General features: G+C 41.5%; 1 protein-coding gene across 1 annotated transcript in view; it reads left to right on the top strand.

The window, feature by feature from the left end:
- edar (ectodysplasin A receptor) overlaps nucleotides 1-14,860 on the top strand; it is a 34,040-nt gene extending 19,180 nt beyond the window's left edge. Inside the window, exons 4-12 of the mRNA XM_080478970.1 lie at nucleotides 378-559; nucleotides 2,654-2,739; nucleotides 7,175-7,252; nucleotides 7,386-7,511; nucleotides 7,607-7,681; nucleotides 10,369-10,441; nucleotides 12,228-12,558; nucleotides 12,669-12,732; nucleotides 13,117-14,860. Coding sequence (XP_080335096.1) covers nucleotides 378-559; nucleotides 2,654-2,739; nucleotides 7,175-7,252; nucleotides 7,386-7,511; nucleotides 7,607-7,681; nucleotides 10,369-10,441; nucleotides 12,228-12,558; nucleotides 12,669-12,732; nucleotides 13,117-13,502 — 1,401 coding nt within the window. The 3' untranslated portion in view covers nucleotides 13,503-14,860. The remainder of the gene's footprint in view (nucleotides 1-377; nucleotides 560-2,653; nucleotides 2,740-7,174; nucleotides 7,253-7,385; nucleotides 7,512-7,606; nucleotides 7,682-10,368; nucleotides 10,442-12,227; nucleotides 12,559-12,668; nucleotides 12,733-13,116) is intronic.
- Nucleotides 14,861-15,071: the final 211 nt, after the last annotated feature.

Below are 15,071 nucleotides of genomic sequence, written 5' to 3'. Positions count from 1 at the left end.
GACACTGGCAGCCACATTTAAAACATAACGTGAACAACCATGCGAGAAAAAAAAAAAAGGATCACAGTAGAATTGAGCAGTAAGACCTGCAGTGTACTTACTTCAGAGTAATGTGCCTGTTAATATAACCATAAACAGTGCAACCGAAAGTGGATACATTGGAAGCGTCAGTAACTTATAAATAAAAAATTTCACACCCCTCTGGGAAGCTGGTTTGGACCCATGGGCCGCATCAGTAACACCCCTGCAATAGACCATGAGGAAATCCATCTTTTTTACCAACGTGACAATGTTGGTGGCTGGAGCCCACCTCTGAGCATAAAATATGAAATGTATTATTAAAAAAATGCCATTTGTGTGTGTGTGTTGTTTTGCAGACCTGTGGCTACGGTGTGAAGGATGAAGACTTTGCCTGCGTGCCTTGCCCACAGGGAAAATACTCCAAGGGGAAGTACGAGATCTGCAGACGTCACAAAGACTGCGATGCTCTGTACAAAGCCACGGTGCGAGTGGCAGGAACTCCAGACAGCGACGCAGAGTGCGGACCCTGCCTACCCGGGTAAACCCAACCACACCAAAACATACATGCACAATTTGCAATAATGCAGAAACAAGTATTGTTGGGGGTTTGTCTCCATCCTGGACAAACAATGCTGAAGGCAAATAATATTTTCTGACTTAAACTGAAGTGGCCAGTGGTGCAGTGGAAGATCACAAGTTTTTTTGGTCGTGAAAAAAGTAAACTATGTTTACATATTGTCAGATTTTTGGCCACCGCAGAAATGGTAAAATGTTAAACATGTAATTTTGGAGAGTGAACTTCTTCCTAGATGGAGCACTTCGATCTGATCAAAGCAGATTCATGAGACGTGTTTATTCAATTCGGCCCGAGTCACATTTTCCGAACACAACAGGACATGATATTGCTGATTTTCTGCTCACTTAGCATTCACGTGTGACTATAGACCCTGTCTCACACCGCCGTCAGTGATGATGTCAGCTGCACTGACACACACACTGCTGCGTGATTACACACTGATTGGCTATTCTACCCACTCGAAGATGTGCTGTATAGTATGTTTACATTTCAAATCTGACTCGCACATGTAGACTGACGCATCTGCTCTCTGTAATGTGCCGTAATTTGCCATGTGAATGGGCTGGCCTTCTAGTTCAATGCAACCCCCCCCCCCCCCCCACACACACACACACACACAGCGTAAATCCTGCATTCTTAGTTGGCACATGGCAGCTGTCTGTGCAACCTCCATCACATAAAAATATTAACTCAATTTAAATCAGTTAAGTGTTTCCAGATCCTCCTCTCCTCTCCTCTCCTCTCCTCCCTCCCTCTTTCTTCTTCTATCGTCTTTTGTATAATAAATCAAGCTTCCCCGTCTTGCATTACCGAAAAAAATGATTCAGCGTGTCAAAGCAAAACAGTTCATTTGTGATTTTTGTTTTTCACAGCTGAATCATATTTCACCTGATATTTTTCATTAAGTCTGGTCAATATAGGAATATATAATACCGTAGTGTTGACGGGTTTAGTTCTAAAAATAAAAATAAATGTAATCATGATTTAGGAGATGCATTTGAGAGCTCGTTTACTTCTTCAGAGAGATTAACGTTGAGAGCTTCTCCTCTTGTCATCAGGTTTTTCTGTTTTCTTGGCTCAAATATCATTTCAGAGGATGTTTTTGCTTTTGATTAGTATTATTTTTACTAGAGGGAGTGTGCAAACACTGACTTCGGTCTTGTCTGCTCTGTATGTGCTGTAGTGTGTGGTGTGTGTGTGTGTGTGTGTGTGTGTGTGTGTGTGTGTGTGTGTGTGTGTGTGTGTGTGTGTGTGTGTGTGTGTGTGTGTGTGTGTGTGTGTGTGTGTGTGTGTGTGTGTGTGTGTGCGTCCGTGCATGTGTGTGCGTGTGTAGGTGTGTTTGTGCGCTGCAGCAGACAGAGTCCATGCAGCGAGGCCTGAACAGTTGCTTTAGAGTTCAGTGATGGCCCGTATCTCAACACCGTTCATTTAAATCGAACTTATACTTAAACAATGTGTATGGTAGTGACACATGCCGTTGATGCCAATGATTTCTTCTGATTTCACAGTCGAGCTCATGATAAATCATTAATGTCTTACTAAATGAGAATTTCTGCAAGCACAACACTGGAGTAGTCATGACACTCTCCCGTCTATGAAGAAATCGAACCTGCAGGCCATTATCTTTGTGTGGATTTAGTCAGATTATCTGCTTGTGCCCTCGAGCCTAAATGATTAAATACCACCATCAGTCTTTCACAGATTTACCCTCTTCGTACCTCCCACTCTCCTTTATCCTGGTAGACACTTCATAACTCAGGGCGATACCTGTACCTCGCTGTGTTTAGTGCCTCTAAGGCATCAATTATGGACATTTCTTCACAGAGTCAAACTTTTCACCTCAGCTACATTCCCCATACCTGTGCACTGTGTGGGTAGTGTGTCTAGAAGGTGGACTCCACACACCGACCACTTCTGCCTATTGTGTTTATGATAAGGATGATTGTTGCATGAATCTACCTGTGTGGGAAAAGTTTCATAGTAATCCTGTGAACCATTTTTTTCTGAAATTTAAAAAGATGCTGGTTTTCAATTGTGTACAATTTGCTTTTTCAGGTATTACATGCTGGAAAACCGACCCAGAAACCTCTATGGGATGGTCTGCCACTCCTGCCAGAACGCACCGCGCAACACTAAAGAATGTAAGACCTCCTTCACAGTTTTTTTGCCCCCCTTTTTTAAATTTTTCCCTACTTTCTATTTCCCCCCTGCATGATTTCCACATTAATCTTTACAGCTTTTTTTGTTAGAACACAAAACGTGTTTCCACTGGATAGAAGCTCCCAATCATTACTGTTTTATCTGAAAGTAAATATGATACAACTTGTTGTTTAAAAGCAGACGTACATTTTGAGCCAAAAAGCCTGGATTTAATTTAATCTAACATTCGGAAGTTAGCTGTTCTGCTCAGTTTCAATGGTTTTCACACTGTGGGCCGGACTCTCAGAGAGCTTCAGACAGGGTAAAGCAGCAGGAATAATGTGGGGGTCAGGGAGGTGCCTTTTCCCAGGATAGAGAGGAATAGATGGAAAATCCAAAATAAGTTAAAGTGCAAAACAATAGGTGTGGAACAGCAATGTGGTTGAAACTCCTTGCGGGGGGGGGGGGGGCACGTGATCTCTTTGAACAGCCAGGCTCGAGACCCTTTGGTTCCTCTCCACAGTAGGTGGGCTTCAAAGGTGCTTAGGTAGACGTGGGAACTCTCGCCCCTCCCTCTCTTGGATCGCTGCGCTGGCTTCACAGGACTCCTCAGTAATGTTCCTGCCTCACTAATTATCCTGCATACCTATACCTGTCAGTGTGTGTGTGTGAACATGGCGCCGGCTGGTGCAACCATTCATAAATGTTTATTTACACTTGCACCGCAAAAGCTGTCAAGGTGCATTTCTAGTCTGCTGTTTTGAATATTATCACAAATTATAATTTGGTGTAAATATAGCAACCATGTGACAGCACCAAAGTAAGTTGGATGGTGGGCCAGACTTATTTTCTCTCCCTTTAATATCTATTCACTAAAGTGTGTCTCTTGATGACAAAAACTGTAATTGTAAAGGACAGTGTTTAGTTCACTGCAATTATTTTAATCGAGGGTTATTATCTTTTTGAATTTTTTTCATGCAACAAAAAAATGCAAGATGTATTAAAGTGTCTTCCTGTTTTTACAGGCAGAAGTAATTAAATGTCGTTTGACTCTTGATGCTATTCTATTTTTATATTTTATTTTATATATTAAAACAAACATTGTAATACAAAGAAGTGAAATCAGGGGAAATAATCGTCCACCGACTTATAATTTCCTAAAAAAAACAACAACCTTTTAAATATAATTAAAGATCCCAGAAACACATTTATTGTTGTGGGAGCAGCAGCGTATACATGCTTGTTTGTTACTCTGTGTGTGTGTGTGTGTGTGTGTGTGTGTGTGTGTGTGTGTGTGTGTGTGTGTGTGTGTGTGTGTGTGTGTGTGTGTGTGTGTGTGTGTGTTGTGTGTGCGTGTGCATGTGTGGGTGTGTGTGTGTGTGTGTGTTCTCCTAATTTCTCTCAAGCATTAGAAAAAGTTAATGATTGACTCTACGTGTGATCATAGAATTCATGAGAAGCTATAGATGTTCTTCAATACAATGTTATTCAAAGTAAATCAATTGGAAACGTGATTCTTCTCATCTGTATGTCTCCTTATTTGTTTAAAAACTACTCAACTACTTTAAAGTACGCTTGAAAAACAGTATTTAACAATAATTCTTATTGTTTTGTACATATTATTATAGGATCTATAACTGAATTTTGAATAACTGTTAATGGCTAGTATGTTTCTTCTCATCTCATCTTCCCCTCTGTTTAAAACAAAACCTTTTTTAATCAAACCCTTCTAAAGCAGGCTTTTAACAATAATATGCCGCCCATAGTAAGAACTAAGAAAAGAAAAGTAGCAGAAAACAGGGAGTTGTATTCGCTCTGGGTGAAGGCAGGCTGACACTTGTCATATAATCTGTAAATTACTCCTGACTCCCGCTTCGCTGTGTGTGTGCGATAATTAAAACTTCTGCGGGTATGAGAAAGAAAGATGATTAGTAAGTGTGTGCTTGTGCTGATGCTACTCTCTGGCAAGCTGCTGATAAGAATCTGTCAGCATCACCGTTTCCACCATCGACATTTGAGTTCTATTAACTTCTGGTGCCCATTTCCAAGTAGGAACAAATACACCTGAAGCACTTAAAAAAAGATGACGTTTTCACCATCAACAGAGATCATGAGCTGATATCACTTATTCCATGAGATTAGTTAACCTTCTCTTCATCCCTCCTTACAGAGGTATCATGACCCTCACCTCAAACATGAAGGCTTTGATTTTCTTTCTTTCTTTTCGTCTTTTTTAATATACCTCCACTGCTGTGTAATTCTGCTCCTCTCAGGTCTGTTTGGGCCTGAATGCCTAGCTTGCCCTGCAGAATTATCATTTACAGTTTGTGTTTTGCCCGTAAGACGTGATTAAGAGAATAAACCACAAGACGCTAATCAGAATTCCAGTTCAGGCTCTTATGGTGATTTGGAGAGTGTAAACACGTACTCAGAGTTAATGTCTGCAGCCACGGGGAGCTGGGATGTGTGTGTGTGTGTGTGTGTGTGTGTGTGTGTGTGTGTGTGTGTGTGTGTGTGTGTGTGCGTGCGTGCGTGCGTGCGTGCGTGCGTGCGTGCGTGCGTGCGTGCGTGCGTGCGTGCGTGCGTGCGTGTGTGTGTGCGTGTGTGTGATGACAACAGGCTATGAGATCCTGGGAAGCAGCAGGGCACCTGCCAAAGAGCTCTGTAGTATATCAGCTCTGTTAAATGAAAGGCTGATTAAAAGAGCTGATTTATGAGCTCCCGGAAGTTTATAGCTCCATTAGGAGAGGAAAAACAGTCGATGAAAAAAAAAGAGCAAAAAGACAGACAGGGTGAGGGAAGTGAGAGAAAAGCTGCTGTTGGTCTGATGTCTGACAGAGAGGGTTAACCTGCTGGTAGTGGTGCGAGGGATTTGCTTTTCTGAGACGTTACTTCAGTGTGTCGGGTAAAGAAAACACCAGTCAATAAAGTGCAAGGCAAACGTGGCGCTCATGCAGCTGGGAGGGATTCCAGTTTATAGCAGGCACATGATGAGGCAACATGGCTGCCTCCAGCAGTGCTGCTTCCTTACAGTGAAGAGACAGACTAGCTCATCGCCACATGAAATAAGCAAGACTAAGGGTGAAATAAAGCTCAGGAGGTACAATAAATTTTCAGACAACAATTATATATATTTGCTGAATAGCTTTTACATTCTATTTGTTTCACTAAGGTGAAGATTTTGGACTATGAGCAAAAAAAAAAGACATGAATAACTTTTTTTTTTTTTGTATGTACAGCAAAGTCAGAAGCACCCAGATTGGCCACATTCAGATGCTTTTTCCTCAACTGTCAAGTGGAACTTTTCCCCTTCCCAGTTGCTCATGATAGCACCATATCGTGTCAGAAGCAGTAAATGACGGGATTGGAAGCCTGCAAAAGTAACAGATGATCAAACGCAGCAGCTCCCCCATCCAATAACACAAACTGCAACACTTTCTAATTTATAAATGTAAATGATGATCCAATGTTTGCGCAACATGTGAAGGAAGAGTTTGACATGTTGTGCAACACTTTCATCAGTGTTTCGAGGAGAGAACAATAGGCAGGAGGGGACAGAACATCAAATGCAATGTGCTAAAATGAAGAACACGTCATGCAGGTTCCATGTTATATAACACATACGCTGTATTTAATGATGTGTTTACTGTGGCAGGGGAAGGTCTGACAGAGACTAATAGTAGATACTGTTAGTGACATAGTAGATTTGCTTCAGTGAAATGTTACGTCTTCAAAATAGTGTTATACAACGCTTTTGTTGAAAAAAAAAAAAAAAGAAGTCAATTAACTGCCAGACGGGCATGCCATGAATGAAATTATTAGATTAAGAAATTTGAACCCTGCCAGTAAGAACTGTTTAGTTCTCCTCCTAAAAAAAAACCCAAACTGCAGTATTCTCTTATTTATGAAAGTAAATTCTGATGCAATCTTGTGCAACTTCTGAAAGGAAGAAGTTTAACATTCGTCCAACTGATTTGTCAGGATTCATAAGAGAACAATAACACCACTGCCGTGTCTGGACATGTGTGATGTACACAAAATCTGCAAAAGCCACCCATAAAACACCTCCAAAGCACATCAGTTTAAATCTTGTGTTTGATTCATGCCGTAGCATGTTTTTTTGATTTGTTCTTTGGAAAGCACCAGGCTAGTTGTTTCCTCCTGTTTATTAAATATTATAATTGGCGGCTGGTAGCGGCACCATATTTGCTGTAAAGACGTTTCCTGGCAAAGACACAAGTAATCACATTTCCTGAGAATCGAAGGTTTCAATTAATGTGTTGGCTGGGTCAAAAGCATCAAAATGGTCTTCACCTTAAGTGCACCAGATAGTAACTACAATGTGCAGTATACCTCAATAGTACCTAAGCAGGACAAAAAACACGATCACAGTTAATGAGAATGGACTGAAATATGGGCATGTGTGTGTTTTCACAGGCATGCAAAGCAGCAAACCAAAAGGAAAACCTCTGATTGACCCTGGAAGCACGACTGTTTTCCCCCATTTAAATAAAGGTATCTTCAAACGCTCACACTCAGAAACATAATGACTCTTTCATTCATTATCATCCATTGTCTATGCTTTTTTTCTTGTCTTTCCCACATAGTACTATTGACAATACTTCCTATAATTGCCTTTATATTTCAGATTCCCCAGGACAAAGCCACCTAGCCACAGCTCTCATTATTGCTATGTCGACCATTTTCATCATGGCCATTGCCATTGTTCTCATCATCATGTTTTACATCCTGAAGGCCAAACCGAGCGGCCAGGGTGAGACATGTAGACAAACACAAACACAGTCTCGTCTCTGAAGTTGGCAATGGCATTTTAAGACATACTCTGTCTCTGTGGGTGTTTGTCTGCAGCGTGTTGTTCTGGACAAGTTGTGAAGGCAGTGGAGGCACAAACCAACAAACAGGAAGACAAGAAAGATGTCCCTGGTGAGGCACAAACACACCAAACAATGTAGGGCACAGTTTTTACTGTCTGCACAGTTTTTTTTCCCGCTGTCATAATAGGGAGACTCTAATAGTAAAAGCGATTAACTTGTTTACATGCACACACTGTCCTGGTTACAAACCTTTTCCACTCCCATTGTGATGTTTACATAAAACACAACTAATCTTGTTATTCACACTTTGGGCCACATCGTTACGTACAGGCAAAGTTTTCATTCACTGGAATCCAGCGAGAAGCTTTGATGCAGGTTTCCGAAAACAATATGCAAAAACATTTCAATTCAATAAAAATGTGTTTCTTCTTGGAGGCCGCGTTTAAGCTGCAGTGTAAGTGAAGCACAAAGTGACACTAATTTGGCTCAAGTCTGAAAGTAAAAAGAGGGAATCAATCAAGTTATAAATTAAGGATGAGGTCGACAATGTTTGAGCACGGATGAAGTTCCAGTTTCTAAATAATCACTGCAGTGCATGGTTACTTTATTGGGCTCATGCAGATTACACACTTACAAGAGCAATGGTCTGTTTTGTTAAAAAAAGAAACATCCTCTGTGTTTTTTTCTCTCTCATGTTCTCATTGTTTTCTTATCTGCAAAAACAATAAACACTCCAACAGTCGCTAACTGATCATTACCACATTTCCATAAACTTTGCCCGTGTATTGCAGTTTCAAACTCTACTATTGCTGTTTAGACTGCTGCTTAAGTCAAATCAAACTCAAACAATACACTGGAATAGCACAAAGGGACATAATTATAGCAACACGACAAACTGTTTTCCATCATCAGATTTAACCACGTTAAAAACAAATCCAAAACATCCCCCCACTGACACAATAAGTTCAAGAATACGCTGAGACATGAACTGATACCAACCAGTAATTATTTTAATAATTATGTTAATAATTGCTGGTTGCATATGATCACTAAATCCTGCAAAATCCTTACAAACACAGCGAAGTACCGGTATGACTTCACCTAGGGGTTTCACCTAGAAGTTTATTTAATTTAGTTTTCCTATTTTTAACTGGACACGAGAGTCTCTGGATTGTGCCTTTGGGAATTATTATATGTATGTCAACTTCTGCCCCAAAGCAATTCGGATGAACTCCTCATTAAACATGGCATCGAACAAATTGTGTCATCCAACACATCCGGGGGTGAATCACATCTGTTAATGCAGCGTCGCCTCGATGTCTCAGTGGAGCATGTGTGTGCTTAGTGTCATGCAAATGAAGTGGGTTTGTTTGTGCATTTTGTGTGCGTGTGTGTGTGCGTGTGTGTGTGTGTGTGTGTGTGTGTGTGTGTGTGTGTGTGTGTGTGTGTGTGTGTGTGTGTGCGCGTGTGTGTGTGTGTGTGTGGTGGTGGTGGTGGGGGGGGGGGGGGGGGTCGATGATAGACATACTGTGTGATGAGTTTATCATGGTGGAATGTGAAGCTTCCAAACTAAAAGCCATACGTTGCTTTAGGCGCCATTTCTCCTGACAATGATGCTCTGTTCAATTTCACTCCCAGACTGACTGACTAACCACTTACATGTGGTGTGAAGGAGAACACACACACACACACACACACACACACACACACACACACACACACACACACACACACACACACACACACACACACACACACACACACACACACACACACACACACACACACACACAGCACTCATGACTGCAGACATACTATTGCCTAATAATTTGATAGCTTTAAAAAAAAAAAAGTGATTTGCGTGTTATTCAAAATAAGTCTGCACTGTTAGTTAATGGTGGTTACGATAAGTGCCTGTAACACTGTATGGGTGTATGGGTGTGTGTGCGTGTGTGTCTGTGAGTGTACTTTGGATGACTTGGTGTGTAAATGTAGGAGAGGAGCCCATTGCTTGGAGCTCTACCGGAGCTCGCTGTCACTCATGTAGACACTGACTTAATAAGGCTGTGAGTTGAAAGACACAGGCTCTTAACCTCACACACACATGCACACACACACACATACGTGGGGCATTTGTTCCACTTAGGTATTCACTCATTCTCCTGTCTTTCCCTATCAGTATCCATGATGTAAGAGTAATTGAACACAATCCCCACAGTAATCATTTCATACATTGTTCCAGTGGCAGTTTATGAGTTTGAAAAATCCTTTCATAGCCCGAGGCATTCGTCCTCCTTTCAGTATTGTAACTCGTGCCAACGTCTATTAAAAATTGTCGATGCTCCATGTGGTCTTGCTCTGCGACAAGACGTTACAGCCCGCAAAATGGTTTCTGAGAATCCATCTTGAAACTGAATCATCCTTCCAACCATGTCCACACATCCTCAGAGGGAACATGCAAACTGCACACAGAAAGGCCCCGATCCCTGAATGGACCTGGGACATTCTCACTGCAAGACCAAAGAGCACGAAACATAATGCATTAAAAAAACAGTTCAAATATGATTTTTGAAAGATCTTCTTTGGTGGATTATGCTCACCAAAATCACTCATGTACAGTCACCAGTAACTCATTTTATATCTTAAGACACAGTTTTACTTTCACTGTACGCATGTGCCTACATTGTTCACTGGGAAGCAGTCGCAGTGAAATACTGTTTTCTGAGTGTTTCTGGTGTTTTGTAAGAGAAAAACTTTTCCTGTAACCCTATATGTCTTTTCTTTTAAATTGTCCAGATAATGTGGTGATCTACTCAGAGAAAGATGAGTTCGACAAACTGAAAGCTGTTCCTCAAAAGACAGTCAAAAGGTGAGCGAAACCTCTCACTTGGTCTACTGCAGACTGCATTTGTGGTTTTGGGCAAACAGATTCAGATGAAACCATTGGTGGAAAAATTACCAGCTTAATGTCCTTCGTAGTGGAAAACCGAACACCAGTGTACAACGACAAAGAACAACAAAACAGGATTCTCAATTAAAGAAATGCTCCCGCATGAACAGCTGAAGTAAAGGGGTGCTAATGAAGGGCAGAGAAAGACAAAATTATCAAAAAACATTGGAATGGCTTTTTGTATATTTTGTGCATTTCTTTCCAGCTGAACTATTAGTGCATTACAAGTCAATGATAATTCACCATCACACGTCACAGCTAAAGGTGGTTTGAGGAGTCCTAAAGTTCAAACAAGAAGAACCAGACCAGAATAGTTGAAGCAGCACGAATTTCAGTTTTGTTTCCAAATCAACATAAATCTGAGGTGCAAATGATGAAACGTTATTTATAGTGTCAACAGTCGAGAAAGTTTTTTTCTTTTTACACATTTTTGCAAAGAACTACTTGTGCTAAATCTATATTAGTAATACTGCATTTACTCACATAAGAGCACCACTGGTATAAGCTTGTTGTGTTTTTTTTTGTTTTTTTTTGTGAGAGCCATTATGTGGGTTTCGTTCAGGAGGAAAAGTAGGTCTGGAACAGTACGGGGTTTAGCACCGACGAGCCCTGACGTCTAGTAACGGACAGAGGGGGTACTTGTTACAGTGGATAGGGGTATTTATTCCAGGCCTCACCTAAAACCACCTCAAGATGAGGGCATGCCCTGGCAGACAACAAAAGAATGACAGATTTCTCACCTTCTTCACCAAGTCTCTGGTGGTGCGAGGACAATGCTGCTTTATAAGCAATTGCTGATGTGAAAAGGGAAATGCACAGAACATGGAAGTTGCAGAGTCCTACACACTGAATAACTGTAAGCATGCACAGATTAGAATAGATGGGACGCATACACACACACACACCTCAAATTTTGGTAGTGTTCATGGTCATCACGGTGGGCCTGTGCATGCATATTAAAGTCCCTAAAAGACAGTAATAGAAGTTTGCACAGACACACACGCCTCAGCATTAATGGCAGTAAATAGTGTGGTACAGCAGCATGCCAAAAGATGTGCTAACTCACTGCATCAGCTGCCAGAGTGGGTGTTGGATGTCTGGGAAACAATGCCATTGTGTGTGTGTGTGTGTGTGTGTGTGTGTGTGTGTGTGTGTGTGTGTGTGTGTGTGTGTGTGTGTGTGTGTGTGTGTGTGTGTGTGTGTGTGTGTGTGTGTGTGTGTGTGTGTGTGTGTGTGTGTGTGTGTGTGTGTGTGAGAAGACTGTGGAACACTGAAACAATGGCATTTTGTGAGCATCTCTGTCAACAAGGTGCTTTTGCAAGAAAATCCAGAGCAGGCAGGGTGAGAGAGCGACCCGGTAATAAAATGATATTACACAGTATCATATTGTAAAACGTGGCGGCTATTTCAGTCAATCACAGGAACTGCTTAGAAACACCAGCAGCCGTGGCAACAAAACAGCATTCTTCTCCAGTTCATTTTCGTTTGTGTTAAGTTTGCAGAGACACAAGTCATTCTGTGTGCATTAGCTGTCTCCAATATGGTAGACACTGCAGAATGATTTGGATTACCAGAACAAGAGAGTGCTAAGCATGGCTATGTCTGGGCGTAAATAAGCCGTGTGTGAAGTAAATAAAACTTAAAAAGATCGATTATGCTGTGTTTAACCACTAAGCCGCGTCTGTAAATGTATTTGTATTTGCAGTGAAAATGATGCGTCGTCAGAAAACGAGCAACTGTTGAGCCGCAGTATCGACAGCGACGAGGAACCAGCACCAGACAAGCAGGGATCAGCCGAAACCACCGGCGTAAACCCCAACCTGTGCCTCGTCAACCTGGGCAACAAGCCCGACCTCTGTCTGCTTTCTCTGGGACTCTTGGACCGCGGCCGTCCATGCAGCAGCACACCCACCGTCGCCGGCGGCCAGACCAACAACATCTCCAGTCCCAACCACATCAGCAATGTCAATCACATCGCAAGCAGCAACCACATCAACAGCATGAACGCGATCAACAACAACAATAAAACCCCGGGGGTAGGGAGATGGAGCCTTTTAAGACCAACTGCAGTGAAGATATGATCATGAACAGAATCTCATTTGAGCATCATCTGGAAGTCTCTTAATGATATTTTCCTCTCACGCAGATGCTACAGAGTCGGAGGAAAAAGATCCTAGATCTGTATGCCAGAGCCTGCAATGTAACTGAGGGTAAGTCTGTCACAAAAAGGATTGTGTACTTCTGTTCAGGATCTGTCACTGAAAACACTGTTTTACTGTAATGTGTTGACGTGAGATATCATGTTGATTTAAAAAGGAAAACCCACTCGCAAACAAGACATTAAATGGGTTACATCTGCTAAATCCACTTTATAACACTCCGCATTCTTTTTTTTTTTTTTAAAGAACACAAAAATGAAGACTTTCCAAACCTACTAATGCAGAAAATTGGACAACTGTATCCAGCATTTGAATATCTATTGCCAGTAGACTGAAATGCAGCAAGGGAGATCAGACAAATATCATCTTCAGCTGAGTCCATTTCTCGACATAAGGTTTCGATAGATTTAAATTTCAATTGTTTAACTTTTCCAGGCCTGAGCCCGACGGAGCTTCCCTTCGACTGCTTGGAGAAGGCCAGCCGCATGTTGAGCTCCTCCTACAGCAGCGAGGCAGCCGTGGTGAAGACGTGGAGGCATCTGGCAGAGAGTTTCGGGCTCAAGCGCGACGAGATCGGCGGCATGAGTGACGGCCTGCAGCTCTTCGAGAGGGTGAGCACGGCAGGCTACAGCATCCCCGACCTGCTGACTCGCCTCGTGCAGATTGAGAGACTTGACGCCGTGGAGTCGCTCTGTGCAGACGTGCTCGGGAGCGGCGAGGTGGCGTCGGTGGGTGGACGACAAGGTATCGGCAGTTTTCACAGCCAGTTGGCGTGCCCGTCGCCGTGCCCATCTCCCTCCCAGCGCTGCGCCAGCGTCTGATTATGTGGTGGAGCAGAGACTCGAGAGCCTTCAAATATTAGGAGGGACTCATACTGCTCCGACAAAGAGGACCGCACAGTGCACACGTTACCCCATCACATGAAGAATGTCAGTGGACTTTAAATCCACTAACCTTTGTTCCTATAATGGACTTTGTTTCAGAAGACCTTCAAGCTCAAGTGCCTCCAGGCTCCGTCACTCTGTTTAAGAGTTGCAGACATTAGAGGGGGAAAAAATAAATAAATGTCCAAGACCTCGGATATGGATTTTCCCACCCTTTTGCTGTTTTTGTCCTCTGCAGAAATGTGCTAATTTTCTTTAGTTTGTATTTTGTTCTATTTTGTTTTTGTTTGTTTTGTTTTAAACTCCAGGCAATATTAGCAGAATAACAACCAGAGAGATTTGCGCTGGACGCAAATAAATAACTCAAGAATCTGCTCAACTGAAAAGGTGGTTGGTGCAAGGTACTCATTTTCTTTTTCTTTTTTAGATCAGATGGGACCTCTTCAGTATAACTGGTAGCATACAGGTGCATTTCAAAAAGTACACTGAAAAAGTAAAAAAAAAATTCTGATCATTGAATTAAAATAGTGAAACGATTGAAACTGCAACTCACCGTTTCAAGCCCTATTTTGTTTTATTCTTTTCACCTTTAGCTATTATAAATAGAAATAAAACATATTGCAAATATATTTCTTTAAAAAAATATTTAACAGAATAACATGGTTACAATTACAATTTTAGAAATTAATTTAAATTTCTATATGGATCACAACAAATATCCAGGATAAAGCAATGCCACACATTGTAGCATTTCGAGCCTAAAAGTTCATTTGTAATTCATGTCTCTAGCCTTAGCAATGAAAACACATCAACAAAATAAGGTACAAGCAAATTACAACCATAAGATAGAAAGCTAATCACAATTGCACAACTGATTCCTCTTCAAAAATTGTTTTAGTTAAAATTTTGAATTATTTGAATCAGACATTTGACACACAGTGAAGACTGCTATTCCAAATGAGGATATATAAATACAAGGGAACTTTACAACTAGATGCTTCACATGTTACTGAGCTTTAGGCTCTAAGTGGAACCAAAAGTCACTCAGACACTGATTGTGATTATACAAGCCTTCAACATTTACAGCATCAATGAAATTATGCAAATCCTTTTGTTTCTGAAGAACACTGTGCGATCGTCACACAGGAGAGATGGCAGGTACTTGGAAACCAATCATTAAACCAGCTGGAAATGCTAAAACAACATTGGACTCGGCTGACAACTGTTAAACTTTGGGGCGATTGCAGAAGTCCGTCCGTCTTTTGCAGATGAGTAATTTCACCACCCAAATACACAACAAAGAACAAAAGAAGATCATTATTCTTTAATAGTCAGGCATATTTTTTTTTTTTTTTTTTTTAAGAAGAATCTCTTTTGGGCTGACCATACAATCTTGTTTGCTTCAAAATACCAACTCAGATACATTCATTGATAAACGCAAGTGTGGTGAGTGTGGAATGACTGATTACAAGCAGATGTAGCGTACGGAAAAGTTCAACGAACCAC

The sequence above is a fragment of the Lipophrys pholis genome (assembly GCF_963383615.2).
Source record: "Lipophrys pholis genome assembly, chromosome: 13".
NCBI classification, from domain to species: domain Eukaryota; kingdom Metazoa; phylum Chordata; class Actinopteri; order Blenniiformes; family Blenniidae; genus Lipophrys; species Lipophrys pholis.
This window is presented reverse-complemented; position numbering and strand designations above follow the sequence as displayed.